At 41.7% G+C, this 27459-nt stretch overlaps 1 protein-coding gene and 1 non-coding gene across 2 annotated transcripts; one reads left to right on the top strand and one right to left on the bottom strand.

The window, feature by feature from the left end:
- Window positions 1-2815: 2815 nt before the first annotated feature.
- On the bottom strand, window positions 2816-18531 carry LOC113619425 (uncharacterized). The gene is given in 7 exon segments (XM_027104121.1): window positions 2816-3226; window positions 3228-3490; window positions 3493-3859; window positions 6935-7019; window positions 17576-17721; window positions 17723-18099; window positions 18102-18531. Coding segments are annotated over 7 exon segments (2079 nt in total).
- Window positions 18532-22802: 4271 nt separating this feature from the next.
- On the top strand, window positions 22803-22908 carry LOC113620277 (U6 spliceosomal RNA). The gene has a single exon (XR_003432726.1). It is a non-coding gene; the product is annotated as a U6 spliceosomal RNA (small nuclear RNA).
- Window positions 22909-27459: the final 4551 nt, after the last annotated feature.

Below are 27459 nucleotides of genomic sequence, written 5' to 3'. Positions count from 1 at the left end.
ACTGTAAAGTTGAAATAATATATTTGTTTGAATAAGTATAATAATGTGATAGTATTCCTGTCCCCCCAAAGAATTTATCCATTCTAGTCATTTTCATTTGGGGGATTTTAGGAATGAGTTCCTATATTGTATGATATCATATCAATACTTTTTCAGAAAGACTGATGACCTAAGTCAGTGAAAAATTTCCTCAGTTTGGTTGTCTCTTCTTGTTCCTGTTAATGCATCTTGTTCTTTTTGAAAGCGTCGGCTAGAAGAAAGGTGACTGACATTGAAAGGCAAGAAATGTGAAGTTGGAGTAGGGTTAGACATTGTTGCTAGAGAAAACAATTTATGTGATTTCTAATTTAATAATTACATCAGGATCATGTAGTTTGTAATATAAAAGGATACAGCTGCCATTAGAGGAAAAGAAAGTAGAGGACAGCCTACTAAGAAGGTAGACTTGTTCTCGGTGTTTCTCAACGTCAGTCTGATCTCAGTTACCCTGGGGAAATAGAGTTAGCTTAGCAGTGTTATTATTCCCAAGGTATTTTCAGAAATATCACATCCTTTCAATTGCCGGAATAAACGAGATGATGCTGTAGACACAGTTTGGTACCTCCAGTTGGGTAATGTTGGGTGATTTTGGCACAGGAGGAAGAGCTGGGGCTGTTTGGGCTGGAGGGGAATATCCTCGGGAAGAACTATCTTCATATGTCAGAGGGAAAGGGATTAGGTGCATTTCATGTGGAGACACAAAGCTGAATTAGGATGGCAAGGTAGAGGCTACAGGAGGATATATTTTCGTATAATTCAAGGAAGAATTTGCTAGTAGGGCTGAATGAAACAGCTAGAATTTGGAAGGATTGAATTCTTCGTCACTGGAAGTGTCCAGGCAGATGCTGGATGACTGGCGTCAGGGATATTGGAGAGGAACTCCATGCATCATGTAGCTCTGGTTGAACAAGAAGACCTCTGAAGCCTCATCTAAGGATGATGTTGCACGGCTCCGCAAGTGTCTGAAGTTTGCCTAAATGGCCACTAGATGTCACTCTTGTATGTTTGCAATAGCAAGATTTTTTCTTTTTAATAGGTTTATTTTTTTATTTTATTTTTGGCTGCATTGGGTCTTCATTGCCGCTCTTCATTGCTGCATTGGGTCTTCAAAGCTGCGCACTTTCTCTAGTTGCGGCAAGCTGGGGTTACTCTTTGTTGCAGTGTGCGGGCTTCTCATTGCAGTGGCTTCTCTTGTTGCAAGCGTAGGCTCTAGGCACACTGGCTTCAGTAGTTGTGGCATGCGGGCTCAGTAGTTGTGGCTCGCAGACTCTGGAGCACAGGCTCAGTAGTTGTGGTGCACGGTCTTAGTTGCTCCACGGCATGTGGGATCTTCCCAGACCAGGGCTTGAACCCGTGTCCCCTGCATTGGCAGGCAGATTCTTAACCACTGCACCACCAGGGAAGTCCTTTTTTTTTTTTTTTTTTTTGCTGTTGCAAAGTAGAAATCAAAAACATGACTGATTAATATAAGACAGTGAAATTTTATTAACAAAATGTGCATCCCTGTCTTATACAATTCATTTTTAATAAATATAAGAAAACGTAAATATCACTTGAAGCAAAAGTTTCCAAGATCTACTATATTCTCAAAATTGGATTCCTTTTCTAAATTCTCTTTTAGTTTTCCAGTATTCTCAGAATTTAATATAACTTGCCATAAAACCGCTTCTGTTCATTCACTGCCATCTCACATGTCTCATCCATCTTTTGTATCTATTGTTCTAGATAGGAACTATATCTTGCTCTCTTCCACATGGGACATTAGCACTGTGCAGCACTCATAATAATACTTCTAGCAATATCTTATATTTCTATGTTGCTTACTATTTACAGAGGACTTATTTATAGTGTCTTATCTAATCCACATAAAATAAAGTGGTTAGGTTTTTAAAATATGAAGAAATAAGCTGAGAGATGTTAAGCAACCTGCCCAAGGTCATAAGTAAGAAAATGCTTCCCAGTTTTATTGTGCTAAACTATGGAGGCTCAGGAAATGCTACAGACTTTATGTCTCTTGGACATTTGCAGTGTACATTAGTATATTAAAGGCTCTGAGAATTCCTGGCAACTTTAACCCCCCACCCCAAAGTCTTCAAACATATTTAGCCACTATCTCTTTCTTTCTTTATCTATCTACCTGTCATCTATTTTTTTTTTCAGAATGTGAGTTATTATGTAAGAATACTAACTTTTCTATTGGGAATTGCTGTTAAGTGATAAATGTCAAATTCAAACCCTCTACTCCTTCTTCAATTTAATTTGATTGACTAGCAGTGTTTCAAAATGTGCAGTGCATCAAGAAAAATATAGCCTCAATTTTCTCATAGATAAAAAAGAAATTTATTTAATCAAAATAGGTTATTCTCACCCAAAGTCTTTCAATGTGGCAAATTTTGTCTCTTCTGAGCATTTCAGGCAAACTCACTCTAATATACAGAAGTCCAAGATGAAAATGTCCACTTCCTCCTTGTTCCTCTGACTCTCCCTGTGATTCCAACAGGGGTGGCAAAGCTGCTGTGAGAGCCATCTTACCTCTCTGAACTAACTCTGCAGTTTAGGCACAACACGGGCCATTAGGCTTGCTCTAATGGTCCCTGTCTCCTTGGTTTTAACATGTTTTCAGAATGTCTTCATCATTCAATTAGAGGATTTATTGTCTGACATCTTGTAATGTCAGACATGTGGCCAAAACTCAGGAAATACACTCTGAAAAGTTAAACATTCCCTGAAAATGGACTTAAGGGCAAGAGATCATTCCAGTTAAGTTGACTTGGCTTTAGAATGGCAGCTGTAATGATTGAAGTCCTTTCTTCCATGGGGGTGAGAACCACAGAAGACTCCTCCTACAACACTGACTGAAGGATTTCTGACTCACCAGTTTCCTCACAGCGGCCTTCACATCCTTGTTCCTCAGGCTATAGATGATGGGGTTGAGCATGGGGGTCACCACCCCATAGAAGAGGGAGATGAGCTTGTCTGAAAGATCCTCTTTGTCTACCCCCAGGAGGGGGTCTTTAGACTTGGGCTTCCCATACATGAAAAATAAGGTCCCATAGAATATTATCACCACAGTGAGGTGGGCAGAGCAGGTGGAGAAGGCCTTTTTCCTCCCCTCAGCTGAGGGGATCCTCAGGATGGTAGCAATGATGAAGACATAAGAGGCAGAGATGAACAGAACTGGGACGCCCCAGGAAGATCACATTGGTCACCCCTATACCGATCACATTGATGGAGATGTCGGCACAGGCCAACTTCAGGACAGCCAAGATCTCACAGGTGAAGTGGTTGATGATGTCCCCACAGAGGGCCAACTGAATTGCCAAGGATGTGTGTACCAGAGAAGCAACACCACCAATAGCCCAGAAGCTGGCAGCCATGGGCACATAGGCAGCCTTGCTCATGACCCCAGGGTATCTAAGGGGGTTGCATATGGCCACGTAGTGATCAAAGCCATCATGCTTAGGAGCACACACTCTGTCCCTGCCATGGCAAAGGAGAGGAACATCTGCAGGGCACAGGTGGAGAAAGAGATGGTTTCCTGGGGGGCCAGGAAGCCATCCAGGACCAGAGAGACTGAGGAGGTTGTGTAGCAGATGTCCAGGAAGGAGAGGTTCCTAAGGAAGAAGTACATGGGCTTGTGTAGGCGGGAGTCCAGGATGGTCACCAGGATGAGGACCTCATTGCCCAGCAGGGTCACCAGGTACATGAGCAGGATGAGCACAAAGAATGTTTCCTCCAGCCTTGGGTGGGCTGAGAGGCCCAGGAGAATGAACCCCACGAGGGGGGAGGTCTGATTAGCTTTTTCCATGTGATATCCCCTCTGTCATCAGCAAATTACAAAAGTAGCATATCAGGCTTTCTTGAAAAGAGTCCCAGGCATCTGGTATGCGGTCATTCCTGCTGTGTAATAGGAGAGTATATGTGTGTTAGAGAAAAACAACTGAAAGAGACAGCAGGGTGTCCTCAGCTCTTACATGAGAGAAGGTCAGAGTTGGAGCAGAGCTTACAACAGGCCAGCATTGGGCGAGGGCCTCAAGTAGTCTAGGTGTGTGAGGGGTGTTTCCGAAGTTGCTACATCCTCTCATTGTCCATAAAAGCAACTGAGACCTCGAGAGGGAATTGACCTGTCTGAGCCTTCTAAGTTGGTGACAGAGACAGGATTTGACCCCAGCGGACCTGATCCCCAGTCAAGGAGAGATTTTCCTCCGCATTATGACTAGTGGCTGGAAAATCCTATGAATGATTTCTCTTTAATGTAAATGTATAGACATTTCATTTAATCTGAGTTTTCTTAGATTCTCAGGGAGGAAAATCCCCAAGCTGATCCAATTCTTAGAACCAGCAAATTTTAAAGCCTCTTTAAATTTTGACTACAAAACTTGTATAAAATGTCAATCCACTTCCAGACAGAGACAAGCCCAGGTAAAGACTCAACCACACGGAGGATGACTTCTCCAGTCTGCCTACCATAAATGACACAAACTTGACGTTGTCAGCATTGGAATCTGCCTAGTTTAATACAGATTGATAGCAATATATGGGGAGCTTCCTATATGGGGAGGAACTTTATGAAGTCAACACAAGGATTGATTGGAGTGATTGAACACACACTCTGGGCTGACAACTGTGCAGCTTACTAACCAGTTAACTCAGTGATCAATAACCATATAGACTACACGTACCAGATAGTAGGCTGTACAGCATTAATTTCTAAACTCATCTCCCTGGAATATTGGTGAACTTCTTAGCCAGAGTTAACTAAGAAATGTTTTTCCTTTGTCCTTTTATGCTATATTTTATTCTTGTGTAATATTCTGGCTTTCTGACCCCATCCTTGGGTTCCATACAAGCAACTAGCTTATAGGGAGACCTATATGCCTTTGTGTAGAGGATTTCTAGTCTCTTAGTTGCAATAGCTCAGACTCTAAATTCAGAATCCTCATTGATAATATTTCTCTAGCTCCTTTTTTTTTTTTTTAAAGAAGATGTTGGGGGTAGGGGTTTATTAATTAATTTATTTATTTTTGCCGTGTTGCGTCTTCGTTTCTGTGCAAGGGCTTTCTCTAGTTGTGGCAAGCGGGGGCCACTCTTCATTGCGGTGTGCGGGCCTCTCACTATCGCGGCCTCTCTTGTTGTGGAGCACAGGCTCCAGACACGCAGGCTCAGTAGTTGTGGCTCACGGGCCTAGTTGCTCAGAGGCATGTGGGATCCTCCCAGATCAGGGCTCGAACCCGTGTCCCCTGCATTAGCAGGCAGATTCTCAACCACTGCGCCACCAGGGAAGCCCTCTAGCTCCTTCTTAATTGCAGCGGGTGTGTGTGTAGGAGTGGGGCGTGGTGGAAGATGAGTGGTAAACATTAAGGAGCATCTACTCTGTGCCACACTGTTTGAAACACCCCAAGAAGAAGATACTGTCATTCAAGGTTTATAGATGAAGTAACCAAAGCTCAGAGGAGTGGAAGATTTTCTCTCTGGGGTTGAATGACAGATTGGGGTTGAATGATTTTCGCTCTGGGGTTGGATTGCAGGCTCCAATTCTGAGTTCTTTCCACCAAATAGTTGCCTTGATGTCTTAGTGCACAGATTTTTGAAAGCTCCTGTCTCTCCAATACCAGCTCTATATATTCTCTGATCCCTCTCTTTGTTCAGCATGCCTTTGCTTCACTCATGGTGGAAGAGTTTATGTCAGATATGTTGTCAGGCGGTTCAGCTCCTGCCCTGAATTGAATCCAGTGTTTCTCAACCTCAGCACTATTGACATTTGGGGCTGGATAATTCTTTGTTGTGAGGGGCTGTCCTGTGCATTGTAGGATGTTTAGCAGTAGCATCCCTGGCCTCTACCCACCAGTTGCTAGTAGCACCTACTCCCTGAGTTGTAACAGCTAAAAATGTCTCCAGACATTGCTAAATGTTTCTGGGAGGAGAGGGGTGTGCAGAGTTGCACCGGCAGAGAGCCATTGACCTAATCCAGGAGACACTCCCCCATTATGCAATCACGGGTTTCATTGTATTTCCTGTGCAAGCCTATTACCCTCCCCCCGAGTCCCTCAGCACATGAGGATGTTTCTGTTTGCTCGAGGCAGGTCCACTCTGTGTGCCCCGCCATGAACTTCTGCCCCAACTTATCCCACATTCCTCCCAGTGTCTCTCCCAGCTCTTCCAGGAAGTGAAAAGTAAACATTATGGTCAGTGTCACAAACAAAATTTGATAGTGACAAGGACATGCTGTGCTGGCAGAAGCCAAGGAAAGTGGCTTCTGTTAGAGAAGCCGTCGTGTCCACTCCCAGCAGACAAATCTGTGCACACAGAAAGTCCTGCCCATGAACAATGCGGTGTGGGCGTGAGTGATACACAGGATTTGACCTTCGTGAGAGCTGCATCCATGGAAATCTTAGTGCCTGTCACATGGGAGATGCTGAATAAAAGTTGATTCAATCGGGATGAACTGAACAGCTAGGAAGACCTTGCACACCGAGCCTGGAGCTGTGGGACCCGCCCCTGCCCATGACATGGGGATTCTCTGTGGCTTGAGCAAGTCCGTTCTCCTCCTGAGGTCTCAGTTTCCCCATGTGCATCCTGAGAAGGCTGAATCAGGTGCTTCCCTGGGCATCCAAACTCTGTTGTGGACTATCCCATGCTGGGAGCAGTCTTTGGTAAAGGTGGCTGCCCACTCCTTTGGGTGTGGTGTGTGCGTGTGTGTGTGTGTGTGTGTGTGTATGTGTGTGTGTGTATGTGTGTAGGGGAGATAAAGTAGGGCTGTGTCAGGCTTTGGAGGGGACTCAGGATGGAAGAAAAGAAAGAGCTCTGACTCATACAGCCCAGTGAGAGGAGGGAGAGGAGGCCAGCCGGGAGAGCAGGGAGAGGAATGGAAGCTTTCACCTTTGTGGGGCTGTACGTGCAGGTGTGGCTCCTTGGCTTGTCCCGAGGACCTGGCCTGGCTAGTGGTCCCACCTCTACCTGTCTCTGGAGCCAGCAGGTAGCTGAGGAGTGGAGGTAGCTCAGTGTAGTCAAAAAGCCCCTTACATGTTCATACAGCCTTTCTGAGGAGCTGTTTGCCTAGAAAAAGTAAAAACCTGAAAAACCTGCATACCCATCACCTTAGCAATTCCACCTCTGGGAAATAATTCTACAGAATCAATGAGAGCAGAGGGCCAATGTCTCACAGTAAAGGCTTTTACGTAGCAATATTTGCAAGTGAAAATAGGAAACAAAATAACTGTCCATCAAGAAATGCCTAAGTAGGGCTTCCCCGGTGGCGCAGTGGTTGAGAGTCCGCCTGCCGATGCAGGGGACACGGGTTCGTGTCCGTGAGCCATGGCTGCTGAGCCTGCGCGTCCGGAGCCCGTGCTCCGCAACGGGAGAGGCCACAACAGTGAGAGGCCCGCGTACTGCAAAAAAAAAAAAAAAAAAAAAGAAATGCCTAAGTAAATTATGCCACTTCATATAATGGAACATAACTTTTATATATATATATATTTAATATATAATTAAAGTTATATTTGTGATTTTTTACACCAGAATATTATTCTACTATAATGGTAAATGAAAAGGGAGAATACAAAATTTTACACACTGTTATGATCTCAATTAGGTAAATGATATGTGTGGATTAAAGTTACTGGAAGGAAATTATAGCAAAATCAGTAGGGGAGGGATTCCTCTTTGTACCTCTTCAGTATTACCCCATTTTCTATTAATACAATGGGCACAAGTTACTTGGTATTCAGGGGGAAAAAATCTTAGCAATTATGAAAGAAAAGTGAGAAAAACAGAAAGAACTAGCCATAGACTGGAAACCAGTTGGACCAGGCTTGGGTCTGCTGACCCTCTGACCCTGAGGAAGACCATTCTTCTGAGAAATCTCTGCAGGAGGGGGATGACAGGAATCCTATGGGCTTCCCTCCCTGGGTTCCTGTGAGGAGGGAGCAGCAAGGGCAGGGCAGGGGCTTGGAAAGTGGTGAGCCCTGGAGAGCAGGATGGACTGCCTAGCACTGCCTCTCAGCTGCTCCTCCCTGCTCCAGCATCAGCTGCGGGAAGGTTTCTCAGAGCAGAGGCAGGGGAGTGGAAAGTACATCTTTGGGAAATGCTCTGCAGAAGGCATGGCCAACCACCTCTGTCCCCGTCACAGCCCAGCTCTCCCCACCTGTGTCCTGCTTGTGGCCGCCTCTCTGAGTCTCCTGATCCCAGACACAATTCTCAACTCCTCACTGCACCCCAGGACCAGACCCTAGATGCCAGGGAAAGACCCAGACACTCCCCTGCCTGACTTCCTTTACCTCTGAGACCCTCTTTCTTCTTTTTCCCCCTGAATCCTTGTGGGAACTTTAGGCTCTGGTGGGTGTTTCTCTCATGTCCTTCCTCCCAGCTGTGTTGGCTGAGCCCTGGGTATTTCAGTTACAGACTCTTCCTGTACAGGACCTGTCATCCTTGTCTGAGGCTGAGGAATCCCAAGGGTCCATTTTCCCCAGCAGTGAAGGGAGTCCTGAAGCTGTAGCCGTGGACTCCTACAAGGACACTGCTAGTCCCAGAAGCAATTTAAACTTTGGAATGTCGAGTGTGCACAGGGTGCTGGGGCTCAGCATACTTGGGGGCTCCAGCGTACTCAGGGGCTCCACATCCCCGCCGTCCATTGCAGTTAGAGGCAGTGACTGGGATATGGCCAACTGGAGATGGAGAGGCGGGCACAGCAGATGCCAGCTTCCTCCTGAGCCTTCCCCAGGGTCTCAGAGAAGCCAGTGCTCGCTTTAGGGGCCAAGCACCTTGTCCGCAAGGTGAAGGCCTAGACACCCAGGATGGGGAGGCAGACAGATATCTAACAGTAGCAGTGACTGCAGAATTAACTACATTCATTGAGCTCCCCCATGTGCCCGTCACTGTGACAAACATTTTACACACATTATGTAAATTCAGTAAAATCCAGCAATGCACGTATGTTAAGTATCTACTTCCAGTCTTCCCTGGGAGGTTGTATTTATTATCGCCCTATTTTTTTATTTGAGGGAACAGACTTTAAAAAGTTAAGCGATTTACCAAAGACCACATCTTGTGAACAGCAGGGCTGGGATTTCAATCTCAGTACATCTAATTCTCTTTATGATTATTGATATCACCATCATCATCATCATCATCATGATTATCATCACTGTTATTTAGTAGGTATTACTTGTACTTGGAACAAAATTTATAAGGTATAGGAGGTATAATAAAATTAAGCCTCTGTCTCCAGTCACCCAGTTCTCCCTCGAGGCAAACAATATTAGCAATTTCTTGTATGCTTTTTCTTCAGTGGTGTTCTATGCATATTGTTAAGTAAGAAAGGCAAGATAGTAAGACATTGTGTATTTGTGCTAAATTTGTCTCCAAAATAAAGTTAGCACAAATACATACTGTCTTGCTTTTCCTCACTTAGCATATACCTTGGAGATATATACCTTGAAGAAAACATATGTAGTACTGCTTCATTCTTTTAAATGTCTGCATATATTCCATTGTAAATATAGATAATCATTTAATTAACCAGTCTGATATTGAAGGACATTTACATTTTTCAGTCCTTTCCAGTCTTATGCTATTACAATCAGTGCTACAACAAACATCCTTGCATATTCATAATTTAGCACATGTGGTAAAAATATATGTTTTATGTACATTTGTAATTTTTATGGATATTGCCAAATTTACAAGGTCTTATCAGTATATGAGAATGTCTGTTTTCTCATACGCTGTCAACATAATATGTTGGTCTTGAGACTTTTTGGTCTTTGCCAAACTGATAGTTGAGAAGTGACATCTCATTGCAGTATTTAAAACTTTTGGTATTGAAAATAATTAAAAATGTGAAATATAGCACATATATGTAAATTCATATGAAAGTATATAAAACACATATTTTAAATTTAAAGAATAATAAAGCAATTGCCACCTAATTTAAGGAGTAGAACATTGCCACATTGCCAGCACCTTGAAATCTTCCTGGGTATTCCTTCCCACTCCCAGCCCTCTCTCTCTCTCTCTCTCCTCCCAGAGATAATCACACTCCTTACTTTTGTTATAATCATTTCCTTGCTTTTCTTGAATTTTATCACCCATGGATGCATCTTTAAACAATGTAGTTTAGGTTTTCCTCTTTCTGAACTCTAAAAATCAAATCACTTGCAGGTGTTCTTTTTGACTTGTTTCTTCATTCAATATTATATTTGCGAGATTCATTCATATTTATAAGTGTAGATAAATTCATTACTTTGTATTGCTACATTCCATTCTATGACCGTAGCACAGCTTATTTATACGTTCTATTTTGATGGATAATTGGGTTGCTTCCCAACTGAATGCTGCTATAAATATTTTATACTTTTCTCCTGGTACACATATGTCTTCCCAATTGTCCTAGTTGTATTTATAGCCCATCCTTTCTCCACCAGTCTGCAGTACCATCTCTGTCGTATATCAAGTCTCCCAACATAAATGGATCTGCTTCTGGGATCTCTACTCTTTTCCATTGGTTCGTCTATTCCTGTGTCAATGCTGCACCGCCCTAATAAATATTACTTTATTGTATGTTTTGATTTCTTGTAGGGTAAACCCCTTTATTCCCCCCCTCCAGTACTTCTAATACCTCATGTCTGTTCTTGGTCTTTTGTTCTTTCATATAAATTATTGAACCAGCTTCTTAAATTCTGGGGATTAAAAATTTGGGATTACACTGAATATATAGAGATCAATTTGGGGAGAATTAACATCTCTATAATACTGAATTTTCCTACCCATGAATGAGAAGTATTTCTCTCTTTAATATCATTCAAAACATTTTATAATTTATAATTGTATGCATAAAAGTCTTGGAGCTGTTTTACTAGATTTACCCCTGTATGGTGGTATTTATATCTTAATATATAAATATCTATATTTATATTTCTCGATATCTTTAAAAATATTTCATAATCTGCTGCTGGAATATAGAAATGCAATTGGGTTTTTTTTAACATTGTTTTTGTCTAGGAACCTTGCTAAACTCTCTTTTAAATACTTATATCTCTAAATTATTTTAGATTTCCTATATAGTAGGTAATAATATCTGTGAATGATGACAGTTTCTTTTTCTTCCTTCAAAAACGTTAGACTTGTAGTCTTTTTTTCTTGTCCTGCCTCACTGGCTGGGGCTTCCAGTTCAGTGCTGAAAGTTTTTATCATGAATGAGTGTTGTTTTTTCAAAAGCTTCTTCTGTTTCACTTGGTATAATCATGTGATTTTATTCCTATTTAGCCTGTAAATATGGTAGATGCATTGACTGATCTTTGAATATTGAACCAGCCTTGTATTCCTGGGAGGAGGGGATCCTCCTTACTGCTGGGTGGGGAGTGGGAATTTCAGCTCCCTACTAGGGCTCTGCTGATTCCCTTCTGCCTGGCAGAGGCAGGAGTGCCTAGTACTACTCCCACGACCTCCACTGACACTGTGGGAAGGGGTGGCCTCATTAGCACAGGCACAAGTCCTGACCTTTCTTTAGGCCCCCTCTGATACCACCCAAGTGGGAAGGAGAAGGAGCTTCCCATGTGGTCTCCACTGACACTGTGGGTTGGGGTGGGGACTTGTTACTGCCCAGCAGATACAAACATCTCACCTCCCTATCCAGCCTCCTCTGATACCACATTGACAGGGTAGTGGTTGGGTTGCCTTGTCATAGCCTGGTAAGAATGGAAGTCTAGGCTGTCTGCTCAACCTTTGCTGGTGGGGTAAGGGTGTTGTTTTTTTTTTTCCTGAGGTGTCTGGCTGGAGTAGAGTGGTTATTGTCAAGACATTGAATTTTTTTAAATTAATTAATTTTTGGCTATGTTAGGTCTTGGTTGCTGCGCGTGGGCTTTCTCTAGTTGCGGCGAGTGGCGAGCAGGGGCTACTCTTTGTTGCGGTGCACGGGCTGTAGGCGTGAGGGCTTCAGTAGTTGTGGTGCATGGGCTCAGTAGTTGTGGTGCACGGGCTTAGTTGCTCTGAGGCATGTGGGATCTTCCCGGACCAGGCCTCGAACCCGTGTCCCCTGCATTGGCAGGCGGATTCTTAACCACTGAGCCACCAGGGAAGTCCCAGGACATGGAGTTTTATCAAACACTTTCTACATCTATTGAGATGATCTTTTGGTTTTTCTTCTTTAATTTATTAATGTGGTAAAATTTTAATGTTCACCCTATCCATGCTTTTTTGGGATGAATGCAACTTTCTCACAGTGTATTATCTTCTAAGTATATTACTATATTTGTTTTATTGATTTTTTGTATTTTAGCATTTTGGCATCAATGTTCAGGGGGAGTGCAGGCCTGAAAAGAGTTTATTCCTTCTGTTTTATTTGAAAAAGAGCCTGGAATTTGACCAAGACTAGTTTGCAGTTTTTTGTATCTCAATTGGGAATTATCTACCATGTAAGATAAATATAGGATTGCAGTTGGAGTATGCAGTGGTCAGCAAGAGAGGGTGACTTTGTAAAGATGCTTTTGCTTTGGGTTTTGTAATTGTCAGGACTTTGTAAGTTTCTAGATAGAAAACTTACTCCAACCAGCATAATCCCAATACAAACTTTAATGCTCATACAACTGAGAAGTTCAAGGGTGGATTCAGTCTCAGGCACAGCTGGAATTAGGGACTCACCATGTCATTAGGACTCTCTGTCTCTTCATATGGTTCTTATCTCTACTTGTCTTTTCCTGGCTTCATTTTTAGCAGACTTTCTCACGTGCTAGGGAAGAGAGCTGTCAGCAGCCTAATCCACATTTTTCTATTTGAGTCTCCAGATGAGAACTGAGCCCTGGCCAACACCTTAGACTGCAGCCTTGCAGAGGACTTGCTTGAATTCCTAACTCACAGAAATGGCAGGATTATAAATGTGTATTGTCTGAAGCTACTAAGTGGTGATCTGCTATGCAGCATAGAAAGCTAATACAGGACCCCTTTCTTCTTGCTCCAGTTGAAATATGCTGGGGAATGGTTCTGATTAGTTTGACCTAGGTCATATGCTTTCCCTTAGACTGATTGCTGTGGCCAAGCGTTGGTGTAGTACAATTGGCAGCCCCACTAGAATCACATGATAAGAGTGAGAGGGCAGTTTCCTCCCCAAACAATAGATGCACAGTGAAGATGTAAGTGACCTCTGTGACGGCATCCGTAGGAACTCCAACAATACTGTGACTTACATGTGCTTCTAGCAGAGGTCGTAAATTGCAACCCATAGCCAAAAATGGTTGAGGAACAAATTTTGTTTGGTCCTCATAATATTTATACTGTTGAAGAATTATGGGAAGCACTCAACTCTGCAAACACCAGAGATAAATGTGGAGCCTGCAGCAAAGGGAGCAGCTCTTTGCATTCCCTCCCCACCCCCTTTCTGCATTCCTGCCTGGCAGCAGTTGGCTGGAGCTGAGGAGGAAGAGGCAGTTAGCTCCTGCTTTCCCACCTGGTCCTTCCACCAGGACCTGGTCCTGGTCCTTTCCCACCTGGTCGTGTCCACAGGGGACACGTTCCCCGTCCAGCATCTGAAATGCTCTGATTCCTTAAATGCTCTGATTCCTTAAATGCAGTTTGGGTGATTATGTTCTAGACACGTTGTCTGTGATCATCTGTGATGTTTGATTAGGTCATATTTTGTGATAACCTTCATTAGATACTATACTCCCTTGAAGATTTTAAGGATCATCCTAAATTGAGAGAAATGGTCACCAGTAGTAATCAGGTAGAAATTAATTTGCATGTACGCAGAGCTCTGAAAGACTCCATTTGTCAGTGGTCTGGTTTAAACTCTTTGGTTATCTTCAAAACAAGGGCTGGAGTAGAGACTGGTTTTCTTTGCTTCTGAGAACCTTTGATGAGTGAGCCTTTGTGTTTGCCTCCAAGCCCAGGGCTTGGACCTTTTCCCAACAAATAGGATGGACCTGCTCTAGGGATGGGAAAATGGATGGAGCATGGGTCATCCCAACCTGTTAGAAAGGGGGAAAAAGGCTTTGAATGAGGGTACTTGGAGGATACTCTAGACAGCCCTGAAGTTTACATTCAGGGCTTTTCCTCCCTCCAAAATGAAAACATCTTTTTTTTTTTTTTGCGGTACGCGGGCCTCTCACTGTTGTGGCCTCTCCCGCCGTGGAGCACAGGCTCCGGATGAGCAGGCCCAGCGGCCATGGCTCACGGGCCCAGCCGCTCCGCGGCATGTGGGATCCTCGCGGACCAGGGCACGAACCCGTGTCCCCTGTATCGGCAGGCGGACTCTCAACCACTGCACCACCAGGGAAGCCCGAAACATCTTTTTAAAATATCTTCTGTTAATGCATGACCATTGTAAATATATGATGTACTCAAACTTCTTTATGTATTTTCCCTAGGTGTTTTAAAGTTGTGACTGGTGTGAATTATATACAACCCCCCTACTGTACTTTCTTACTAGTTGTAGTAGTTTTGCACTTGATTAAACTTTTTTCCTCAGTAAACAACATCTGTTTACTTACTGAATAGTTTTCTTCTTTTCTTTTTTTTTTTTTTAATAAATAAATATTTATTTATTTATTTATTTATTTTTTGCAGTACGCCGGCCTCTCACTGCTGTGGCCTCTCCCGCTGCGGAGCACAGGCTCCGGACGCGCAGGCTCAGCGGCCATGGCTCACGGGCCCAGCCGCTCCGCGGCATGTGGGGTCTTCCCGGACTGGGGCACGAACCCGTGTCCCCTGCATCGGCAGGCGGACTCTCAACCACTGCGCCACCAGGGAAGCCCAGTTTTCTTCTTTTCTATATTTTGTTCCTTATTTGTTTTTCTGATCTGGTTTAATTAGCTAGAATGATGCAGACATCGAGAGCAGAGGTCCTAATCCAGACATGCATCGTAGGCATGTCGTTGGTATTCTGCCGTCAAGTATGCTGTTTGCTGTTGTTCTTCACGAAGGATGGTTTCTTCTATTCAAGTCCACTACTTTAAAAAGTCAGAAATAGATGCTAGATTTTACCAAATGACTTCTCAACATTTGTGGATGGGATTACTTTTTCTTATTTAATCTGTTAACAAAATGGTTGCAGTAATTGATCTCCTAATGTTCCTAATGTTAGAAACCTTGAAATTCCTAAAAAAAAAAACCCACTGGGTAATGTGTATTATTTGTTTACTGTACAATGATTTAAATCTACTTAGGTTCAATAAATGAGTTTTTTCATTTGATGAACTTTCTTTGTTCTTTCATAATCCTCGGATTCTTTCAAAGAAAGAATTCTAATACTTGTCTACTGGTATTGACTCGTAAATTTTCAACAAGCATGTTAAGACTTTTGTTGCATTTCAGTATCAATGCAATGGATTGTATTTATAAGAATCCCTTCCCACCATATCCTTTGTAAGATGAAGCCTTCAGTGGCCTTTGCTTCTCTTTCTCCATTTCCCAGCTTGATGAAGTCATCTAGAATTGTAACTGGAGCTCCATCATCGCTTTCTTGTTACTGTTTACCTCGACATGATTGCTACTAATTCCTTCATAGATTTGTCTTTGCAAATTTGGTATAAGAATTGACTAAACTTCATTGGTCTTATGCATTTCATCATTCTCCACTGTCTCTTCTATGGCATATCCATCACATCCTTTCATTTATTTATTTTTAACTGTTTGTTGGGAGAATGTTCTAAATAAATTTTTTTTCAGGAAGGGATTGCAGGGGTATGTGCTTTCTGTGTTTACACATGACAGCAAGTGTCTTTTTAACCCTCGTATCTGTGCAATGATGAGGGGTATGTAGAACTCGGGACTCACAGCCCATTTCCCTCACAACTTAGTAAACCTTGTTCCACTGATGTCTACATTTAGGGCTGCAGAACAGCTGGCCAATGGCAGTCAGATTCTCATTCCTTCTTAGGAAATATGCTTTTCTTCTGTGTAAAAGTCTATAGAACTATTTTGGTATATATAGGCATCAAAAGTTATCCTTGAATAGTTATCCTAGGTAGGTGTGTCTTTTGCTACAATTCTTATCTGGTGATTGATGAACATTTTATGAACAAAATATCTAAAACTTCTATTCAGTGAAATGTGTTTTTTTCTCTTTAGTTATTATTTGTCTTTTGTCTGCTCTGTTTTCTCTTCATGTTTTCATGATGGATCCCCCTGGTCTATCTCCCATGCCTCTCATCTTTTCTCAAATAACTTAAATCTCTTTGTTTTTCTCTCTGAAGTCTAGGAGAGGAATTTAAGTTATTTTTCATTTTAAAGTTCATTTTAAAAAATTGTGCCATCTACTTTTAAATACTTTCTACTGAATTTTATTTGACCCAGTAAGTGGAATCTTTCCCCTAAGAAAAAGTTCTTATTTCCCAGTTATCTCTTCTCCTAGCTTCTTTTTTTATAGACTTCTCTTGTTTTATTGATTCACTACTCTCTTGAATTCTGCTGAGAAAACCACTGAGAACTTTCTTTAATGCTTTCACCATCTTCCTGCAATGACTCTTTTTCAGCAAAGGCTGATTGTTTCGATTGTTAGTTTCCTCTCTATTGGATTAAAAATTGATATCAACTGTCAGAGGTTTTCTATTCTACTCATTCTTTAACTAGATGTCTAGATTAATTACTCTAGGGAGCTGCCTTGGAATTCCTCACCAGTCATGTAGGTGATTCTTAGATGTCTCCTCCTCCCTCTGAGCATCACCTCCTCTCCCTCTGACTACCGTGTGGCTTTGGGGTTTCTTAGGTAGAAAAGCAAGCGATGGTCACCCCTTGGCTGCACACTCGGTCAAGCCAGGTCAGGTGGTTAATAGAATTCATTTGATTCTCCTCAGTACCTCTCAGTTTTGACATTACTCTGATGACCCTTGGAGGCCAAGGATATCTAGGGAAAGAACCCAGGGATGAATAACATTTTCAAAAAAGGGAAAAGAAAAAAGGCCTGAACCTTTGACCTTTGCATCAGTTTCGCCACACCTTGCTCTCCTCTCTGCTCCAAAGATATAAATGATTTTCTGGTGGGGGACTTGGTTAAGGACAAGAGAAAGAGGTTAATTTTGAAGACACAGGAAGAGAATGATTCAAGAAACAGTTTTAATAATTTAAATGACAATAAGGAGAAAGAGGCAATGAGGATAAGGATAAAAATATTACTGTTATTTAATAATGGAGTAGGAAGAGTTGACATAGGTGACATAAAAATAAGAACCCTTTAAAATATGTTCAAAGGGTGAGCCAAGGAGTAATTGAATTATGGCCCTACAGACTTGAGCTTTTCATGAGTTAAACAATAAATCTTGAAGGGTTACTTTTCCTTGTTATCAGTTTGTTTACTATGCATCACAGATATAGAGAACTGTAAGGCTTGATCAATAGAAATATACTTTTGTAGAATCGCCTATTGAATGAGGGGAAAATTCATATTAAATGCTTTCTGTTCACACAAAGCTCTTGGGTGTAATGAGATTCCGTGTAATTAGATTTACCTACGTAAACTTGCATGAAGTTAGCCCTTCATCTTATCCTCCGAGACACTCAGGTAAGAGAAACCAGGGAACAGGAACCATCAGGAGCCCTCCAGCATCACTGGGTGAAGCGTTTCCAAGTTACCAGGTTCCTCACAGTGGCCTTCGCCTCCTTATTCCTCAGGCTGTAGATGATGGGGTTGAGCAAGGGGGTCACCACTCCATAGAAGAGGGAGGTGAGCTTGTCTGCAAGGTCCTGTTTGTCTGCCTCCCAGGGCGTCCTTGGATTTAGGCTTCCCATACATGAAGAGGATGGTCCTATAGAAGATGACTACAGCTGTTTGGTGGGCAGAGCAGGTGCAGAAGGTCTTTTTCCTCCTCTCAGCTGAGGGGATCTTCAAAATGGTAGTGATGATGAACACGTAGGAGAAAAAGATGAACAGAACTGGGATGCCCAGGAAGATCACATTGGCCACCACCATACTGATTATATTGATGGTGATGTCAGCACAGGCCAACTTCAGGACAGCCAGGATCTCACAGGTGAAGTTGTTGATGACAGTGTCCCCACAGAAGGGTAGTTGCATTGCTAGGGATGTCTGCATCATGACAGTGGTGCTTCCAGCTGCCCAGGAGCTGGCAGCCATGGTGCATAGGCAGCCTTGCTCATGACCTCAGGGTACCTCAGGGGGTTGCAGATGGCCATATGGCGATCAAACGCCATCATGCCCAGAAGCACACACTCTGTGGTCCCCATAGCAAAGGAGAGGAACATCTGCACAGCACATGCTGAGAAGGGGATGGTTTTCCTGGGGGTCAGGAAGTTGTCAAGGATGAGGGGGACTGAGGAGGTTGTGTAGCAGATGTCCAGGAAGGAGAGGTTCCTCAGGAAGAAGTACATGGGCTTGTGTAGGCAGGAGTCCAGGATAGTCACCAGGATGAGGACCCCGTTGCCCAGCAGGGTCACCAGGTACATGGACAGGATGAGCACAAAGAACGTTTTCTCCAGCCTTTGATGGGCTGAGAGGCCCAGGAGAATGAACTCTGTCACAGAGGCTTTCTGGTTGGCACTTTCCATGGTCTGTCTCGTCTTTCAACTAAATAAAATACTCAGTGATCCAAACTCAACATCCTTTGTCTCATGTAGGTCCAGGGCATCTGGTCTGGAGTTCCAGTCTGGCTGAGTGATTGAAAAACCATTGTGAAAGTCCACAGTCTCTATTTGTTTCCAAGAAAAAGGAGAAATAAAATTAGAAATTACTTTGGGGTCATAGAATATCAAATTTACAATGTTTAAAGTGAAGATTCTGATTATTTAATGCGTTCAATCAGAGACAAGATACATAACATATTCATTTTAGTGGTTCTGTGTCCTATATGGCAGTTCATCTCATTAAACTTGGCCAGAAAAGTGACTTTAAGTTTGCTCTGTGTTCTCCCACTTTGTGCTAGGTACTAGGGAAATCATTAGTTGTGAATACTCTCTCTGTTTCTCCAGATCATTTTCACAGAAAACATACTCCTGTTGTTCCCAAGATCTCTTTTCTCATGAGCAGTGCTAGCTCCAGGGCTTTCCATTCATCTGTCTGTCCAGCCACCTGTCTTGTCCGTTTGTGCATCCATCCCTCCATCCCTCCATCCCTCCATCCCTCCATCCCTCCATCACTCCATCCCTCCATCAATCTATTTGTCTGTGTCTGAATATCCATCCATCCATCCATCAAAACACTTGTTGATCACCCAGTATATGGGTGTGAGAATTCCCATGAGGAACAGGGGTGACCCATGGCCCAGGCTTAAATGGGCACACAACCTGTCAGGGAGGGGAAGCAGAAGGATTCAGGAGAGGCCAGAACATCCAAAAGGACATGCATGTTGATAGAACAGGGGTCATGAAATGCTGCTTAAGTGATGTAGAATCTAGCTGGGCTTTTAAGGACAAAAGGACACTGGACATGGAGAGATACCTTGGGGAGGTCTCCAAGGTATTTTGTGATCTGGAAGTGCTGATATGTTCCTAATAGTTTGAATCTGATGTTTTATGAAGATAGACAGAGGACTGTCTCCAAAAATCCACAGTGGGTCACAGCTTCTGGAAATCTAGTTCTCTTAGATAACTAAAAGCAGTGCTTTTTTCTTTTTTTCGGTCTTGAATATATTTGACATAAAACATGTAAATTTAAGGTGTACAATGTGTTACTTTGATACATTTACATATTGTAATATGATTGCTGTTGTGATATTTATTACATAATTATGATACAATGTTGCTGTCTATATTCACTGAACTGTGCATTAGATCACTGGGTTATTTACTACTTGTCACAAGTTTGTACTCTTAAACAACATCTATTTTATGTTATGTTATTTTATATTTTTGTTATCATTCCCTCTTGGTGAATGTCCACACAGGAATCAGTGGACATTAATAGTCCTTGAACATTTTGGCTAAGCTTCTAGGTATGTTACACAGAATTATATCATGATCATGCTTCCCCAAATAATCTAGTCCAACTCTGTCTCCCATTGTAGATCTTTTTCTGCACCACAGTGATGCATGGCTTTTCAGTTTCAGCTTGATTTCCTCTAATGATGAAGAGCCCACTACATTCCCAAATGACCTACTCCATATTTGCAGAGCTCTAGAGTATTAGAAAATTCTTTTTCACGAGAGAGAGGCATGGACATATATACACTACCAAACGTAAGGTAGATAGCTAGTGGGAAGCAGCCGCATAGCACAGGGATATCAGCTCGGTGCTTTGTGACCGCCTGGAGGGGTGGGATAGGGAGGGTGGGAGGGAGGGAGACGCAAGAGGGAAGAGATATGGGAACATATGTATATGTATAACTGATTCACTTTGTTATAAAGCAGAAACTAACACACCATTGTAAAGCAATTATACCCTAATTAAAAAAAAAAAAAAAAAGCACAAGAGGGCTTCCCTAGTGGTGCAGTGGTTGAGAGTCCGCCTGCCGTTGCAGGGGACCATGGGTTCATGCCCCGGTCCAGGAAGATCCCACATGCCGCAGAGCGGCTGGGCCCGTGAGCCATGGCCGCTGAGCCTGCACGTCAGGAGCCTGTGCTCCGCAACGGGAGAGGCCACAATGGTGAGAGGCCCGGGTATTGCAAAAAAAAAAAAAAAAAACCACAAGAGTTCTCATATCACGTTCTTGCCAGCGTTTGGCGTTGTCAGTCTAAAGTTTTACCCACTCTGGTGATGTGTAGTTGTATCTCATTGTGGTTTTCATCTGCATCATTTTCCTGATAACAAGTAACCTTGAGCACTTTTTCATGTGATCATTGATCATTCCTGTATCTTTCTTTGTGAATTATCTGTTGAAACATTTTGTCCATTATTATAGTTTTCTGTTGTTTTTTTAAAAAATATTGAGTTGTAGGAAGTTCTTATATATTTTAGATACAAGTCCTTTGTCAGATATGTGTACTGTGAATATTCTACCAGTTTGTGCCTTGCATGTTCATTTTCTTAATAGTGTCTTCTGCTGAGCAGATGTTTTAAATTTTGATGAACTCTATCATTAAAACATTTTTTTTGGTTATTACTTTCCATATCCTCTCTAAGAAAATTTTGCCTACCCCCCAATCACAAAGATGTTTTTCTATGTTTTATAATAAAAGCTTTATAGTTTCTTTCAGCTTTTATGTTTAGGTCTATGGTCCATAGCAAATTAATTTTTGACTTTTTTTTGTCTAGTTCTATCAATTACTGAGAAAAGGATATGAAAATCTCCAATTCTGACCGTGGCTCTATTTCTCCCTTTAAATATGTCTGTTTTTCATTCATATTATTTTGAGGCTTGGTTACTAGGTGAATATACATTCATGATTTTATGTCTTCCTGATTATTTGACACCTTATCCTTATGAAATGTCCCTCTTTATTCTGGTAATATGCTTTGTCTTCAAATCTACTTTATCTGATACTAATATAACTCTCCAGCTGTTTGCTTGATATATTTTTCCATCCTTTTACCTTCAACCTGTATGTGTCTTTATTTTTTAAATGCTTCTTTTAGACAGAATACAGTTGAGACTTGCTTTTTTACCCAGTCTGACAGTCTCTGTATTTTAATTAGTAAGTTTGATCCATTTCTATTTAATGTAATCACTGAATAGTTGGGTTTAGTTTACTATTTTTTGTTGTTTTCTATTTATCACATCTACTTTTTGTTCATCTGTTCCTATTTTCCTCCAGTCTCTTAGGTTAATTGAATAATTCTTAGAACTAATTCCATTTTAATTTATGTATTGGCTTTTTAGCTGTAGCTCTTTGCCTTATTTTTCTAGTGGTTGCTCTAGGTATTACTATGTACATCTGAATATTTTAGCTGTCTCAAAATTCTTGCTCAAACAAGGATACAGATATCAATTAGGCAAATGAATGAATCAGCCCCAGTGCCAGACTAATTCTACCAGAATATCCTAGGTACTTGCTACTCAAAGTGTGATCTAACACCAGCAACATCACTTGAAATCTTGTTAGAACTGCAGAATCTCCAGTCCCATTCCAGATTTACTGAACTGTAATCTGCATTTTCACAAAATTCTCAGGCGATTTATATGCATGTTAAAGTTTGACAAGTAGTTTTCAATAATTAATTGAAATTCTAGAACTATACAGAGCAAATTTTAGACACATTAGAATCACAACTTTGCAGTGTCCATCACGTCTTGGAATTCACCACACCATGCTCTTCTTGGGTCAACTTGGGTAGTTTTGTTTGCTCCACAGTTGTGAGCACTACTTCTAAACCAACCACAATCCCACAGCTGCCTTTTGTTGTACTATTAGTTTGTACAAATTCTTGGCTTCCTGCATTATTCTGAAACCTGATACTCACACCTAGCCCCCTCAAAGTGGAAAATGCACAGTGCCTTTTCTCCATGCAATGCCACATTCTTGTGTGTGTGTGTGTGTGTGTGTGTGTGTGAAATGCTGTCATCTTTCTACCTCCACAGCTGTGTTCTTCTTGAAATGGAATAACTTCTGGGCTGAAATGGGGGCTCTCTTGAAAATCAGACAACCTGCTTCTGAAGCTCTGTGATATGGTCCTATTGTTAAAAACAGTGGTCATTGTTTGGGTTTCCTAGGTAATAGACTCTAAGGGATTCAGCATATGAATTTTGGTGGGACACAAAAATTCAGCCCATAATAGCCCTCCTGGTGTAAAAGCAGCCCTATCTCCTCCTCATGAGCAGGATCAGTTATATGCCACTAGGATAGTGACTCCTTTCCTTGCCTGCTGGTCTCTTGACATAAAAGTCCAACATGACTGGGAATAGCCATAGTTTAAAGTTAGCAGATATAACAGAATAGAAAGTCCAGTGCTCACTTCAGCAGCACATATACAAAAATTGGAACTATACAGAGAAGATTAGCATGGCCCCGTGCAAGGATGACACACAAATTCATGAAGCATTCCATGTTTTTTTTTTTTTTTGGATGGTATGATCCCATTTTTGTTAAAAAAAACAAAACAAAACCACCACACAGGTGGGAAAATGCATAATATATAAATGGGAAAAAGTCTTAAATGGTAAATGCCAAATTGGGTAAGAGTACTGGGAGTTTCTACATCTTTGTAGTGTTTGATTTGTTTGTTCATTTTACAATGAATACATATTACTTTTTTCACTTAAAGAAGCATTTATTCCATCCTTCCCTCAGACAGAGAGGGATCTTTCTTACTTGTTTTCTTTTTTTTAATTAATATATGTATATATAATTTATTTATTTTTGGCTACGTTGGGTCTTTGTTGCTGCGCACAGGCTTTCTCTGGTTGCAGCAAGCAGGGACTACTCTTCATTGCGGTGCATGGACTTCTCATTGGGGTAGCTTCTCTTGTTGCGGAGCATGGGCTCTAGGCGTGTGGGCTTCAGTACTTGTGGCACAAGGGCTCAGTAGTTGTGGCTCACAGGCTCTAGAGGGCAGGCTCAGTAGTTGTGGTGCACGGGCTTAGTTGCTCTGCGGCATGTGGGATCTTCCCGAGCCAGGGCTCGAACCCATGTCCCCTGCATTGGCAGGCGGATTCTTAACCACTGCGCCACCACAGAAGGCCTTACTTTTTTTTTTTTAAAGTAGATTTAGAGCAATGTTGTCAGTTTCTTTGACTATCTATTCCAGTGTCTCATAACTATTTCCCTTATGCTGCTGTTTTAAGCCAAGTTTCTCAGTAGAAAGCTCACCATCATGTACATGAAAGTGCATGCTTAATAATAATAGCTGTTATTTATTCGAGCAATCATTATGTCCCAGATCATCTTCTAAGCACTTAATATGTATTAACCCATGTAATTTTTAATAACCCTATTAGTAGCTGCAGTTTACAAATGGAGAAATGAAGCATAGCGTTTAAGAAACTTTCCTAACTTGCAGACTGTACGCACATACACTTCATATAAAGAATCCTCCCTGCACTTGAGAAATACTCTTTTTTTAAAAAAAATAAATTTATTTATTTTTTGGCTGTGTTGGGTCTTTGTTGCTGTGCGTGGGCTTTCTCATTGTCGTGGCTTCTCTTGTTGCAGAGCACAGGCTCTAGGCATGCGGGCTTCAGTAGCTGTGGCACGTGGGCTCAGTAGTTGTGGCTTGTGGGCTCTAGAGCCTTAGCTACAAAATAGTGCCATTTTCTCTAGTCGATTTCTTTCTGTCTCTGGTTTTGTGTTTGTTTTGTTCATCATGCTTTCTAGATCCTCACACGACACTCACTACTTGAAGGCACCCTGTAAATGTCAGTTAGGAAGCCTGAAACTTTTGTTGCTTCATCAGTAGGCAGGATAAGCTTCCTGCTGCCCAGTGCTGGGGAGCTGCCGATATGACTTTAAATCTTGAAGTCTGGGAAAGTGCACATTCCATGTTTTTAAGATGACAAAAAAAAAAAGAAGTCCAGAATTTAGTCCTTATATCTATGATCTGTTCACTTTTAAGAAAGTTACCAAAGGGGGCTTCCCTGGTGGCGCAGTGGCTGAGAGTCCGCCTGCCGATGCAGGGGACACGGGTTCGTGCCCTGGTCCGGGAGGATCCCACATGCCGCGGAGTGGCTGGGCCCGTGAGCCATGGCCACTGAGCCTGCACGTCCGGAGCCTGTGCTCCGCAACGGGAGAGACCACAACAGTGAGAGGCCCGCGTACTGCAAAAAAAAAAAAAAAAGTTACCAAAGCAATCCAATGGGGGAAAAGATAGTCTTTTCAACAGATGGTGCTGAAACAGTTGGATATTCATAAGTAAAAAATTAATGCGATCCTTGCCTCACACCATACAAAAAATTAACTCAGAATGGATCACAGACCTAAATGTAAAACCTAAAATCATACATCTTCTAGAAGAAAACATAGGAGAAAATATTTGTGACCTTGGGTTAAGTAAAGATTTCTTAAATAAGACACCAAATTTTAAAATATACTACAAAATTTAAAACTTTTGCTTTTTAAATGACACCATAAAAATGAAGACAAATAAAAAGGACTGACAAATAAAAAGACAAATAAAAGGACTGCAAATTATATATATGATAAAGGTCTTATATCTAGGCTACATAAAAGAACTCTTACATATGACATAATAAAAAGACAAACAACCCAATTAAAATATCTTCACCAAAAGGTATGTCAGTGGCTAAAAAGCACATGAAAAGATGCTCAATATCAGTAGCCATCAGGGAAATGCAAATTAAAACTACAATGACATACTATTGCACAACCACTAGAAGAGCTGTATTGGAAAGACTAATAACACCAAGTGTTGGTGATGATGTGGAGAAATTGGAACTGTCATATATTGCTTCATGGGTATTTAAAATGTTACAATCACTTTGGAAAAACAGTTTAGCAGTTTCTTAGAGTTAAACACACCTGTATCATATAACCCACCAATTCCACACAAAGTTGTGTATATAAATGTTAAATAGCAGCATTACTCGTAATAGCCGAAAACTGGGAACAATCCAAATGTTGATCAATGGGTGAATAGATAAGCACAATGTGGTACAACTATACAATGGAATACTATTCTATAATAAAAAGAAGCAAACTACTGATACATTTTACAACCAATGAACCTCAAAAGCATGCCAAGAGGACCTTCAAGATGGTGGAGGAGTAATACGTGGAGATCACCTTCCTCCCCACAAATACATCAAAAATACATCTACGTGTGGAACAACTCCTACAGAACACCTACTCAACACTGGCAGAAGACCTCAGACTTCCCAAAAGCTGTGTGGCTGTCAGGGTCTTGGTGCTCCAGCTGGGTGTCAGACCTGAGCCTCTGAGGTGGGAGAGCCAAGTTCAGGACATTCGACCACCAGAGACCTCCCAGCCCCATGTAATAGAGCTCTCAGTTGGCAAAAGCACTCCCAGAGATCTCCATCTCAATGCTAAGACCCAGCTCCACTCAACGACCAGCAAGCTCCAGTGCTGGACACCCCATGCCAAACAACTAGCAAGACAGGAACAGAACCCCACCCATTAGCAGAGAGGCTGCCTAAAATCATAATAAGTTCACACACACCCCAAAACACACCACCAGGCATGGTCCTGCCCACCATAAGGACAAGATCCAGCCTCATCCACCAGAACACAGGCACCAGTCCCCTCCACCAGAAGGCCTACACAACCCACAGAACCAACCTTACCCACTGGGGGGAGACACCAAAAACAACGGGAACTACGAACCTGCAGCCTGCAAAAAGGAGACCCCAAACACAGTAAGTTAAGCAAAATGAGAAGACAGAGAAATACACAGTAGATGAAGGAGCAAGGTAAAAAACCACCAGGCCAAACAAGTGAAGAGGAAATAGGCAGTCTACCTGAAAAAGAATTCAGAGTAATGATAGTAAAGATCCAAAATCTTGGAAATAGAATGGAGAAAATACAAGAAACGTTTAACAAGGACCTAGAAGAACTAAAGAGCAAACAATAATGAACAACACAATAAATGAAATTAAAAATTCTCTAGAAGGAATCAATAGCAGAATAACTGAGGCAGAAGAACAGATAAGTGACCTAGAAGATAAAATAGTGGAAATAACTACCACAGAGCAGAATAAAGAAAAAAGAATGAAAAGAGTTGAGGACAGTCTCAGAGACCTCTGGGACAACATTAAACACACCAACATTCAAATTATAGGGGTGCCAGAAGAAGAGAAAAAGAAAGGGTCTGAGAAAATATTTGAAGAGATTATAGTTGAAAACTTCCCGAATATGGGAAAGGAAATAGTCAATCAAGTCCAGGAAGCACAGAGAGTCCTATACAGGATAAATCCAAGGAGAAACATGCCAAGACACATATTAATCAAAATATCAAAAATTAAATACAAAGAAAAAATATTAAAAACAGCAAGGGAAAAGCAACAAATAACATACAAGGGAATCCCCATAAGGTTAACAACTGATCTCTCAGCAGAAACTCTGCAAGCCAGAAGGAAGTAGCAGGATATACTTAAAGTGATGAAAAGGAAAAACCTACAACCAAGATTACTCTACCCAGCAAGGATCTCATTCAGATTCGACGGAAGAATTAAAACCTTTACAGACAAACAAAAGCTAAGAGAATTCAGCACCACCAAACCAGCTTTACAACAAATGCTAAAGGAACTTCTCCAGGCAGGAAACACAAGAGAAGGAAAAGACGTACAATAACAAACCCAAAACAATTAAGAAAATGGTAATAGGAACATACATATTGATAATTACCTTAAATGTAAATGGATTAAATGCTCCAACCAAAAAACATAGACTGGCTATATGGCTACAAAAACAAGACCCGTATATGTGCTGTCTACAAGAGACCCACCTCAGACCTAGAGACACCTACAGACTGAAAGTGATAGGATGGAAAAAGATACTCCATTCAATTGGAAATCAAAAGAAAGTTGGAGTAGCAATTCTAATATCAGACAAAATAGACTTTAAAATAAAGACTATTACAAGAGACAAAGAAGGACACTACATAATGATCAAGGGATCAATCCAAGAAGAAGA

This window comes from Aethalodelphis obliquidens, unplaced genomic scaffold (assembly GCF_003676395.1).
Source record: "Aethalodelphis obliquidens isolate GAN/ISIS:26980383/991018 unplaced genomic scaffold, ASM367639v1 scaffold7, whole genome shotgun sequence".
NCBI classification, from domain to species: domain Eukaryota; kingdom Metazoa; phylum Chordata; class Mammalia; order Artiodactyla; family Delphinidae; genus Aethalodelphis; species Aethalodelphis obliquidens.
The sequence above is the reverse complement of the archived record's forward strand: the minus strand, read 5'-3'. Positions and strand labels throughout refer to the sequence as shown.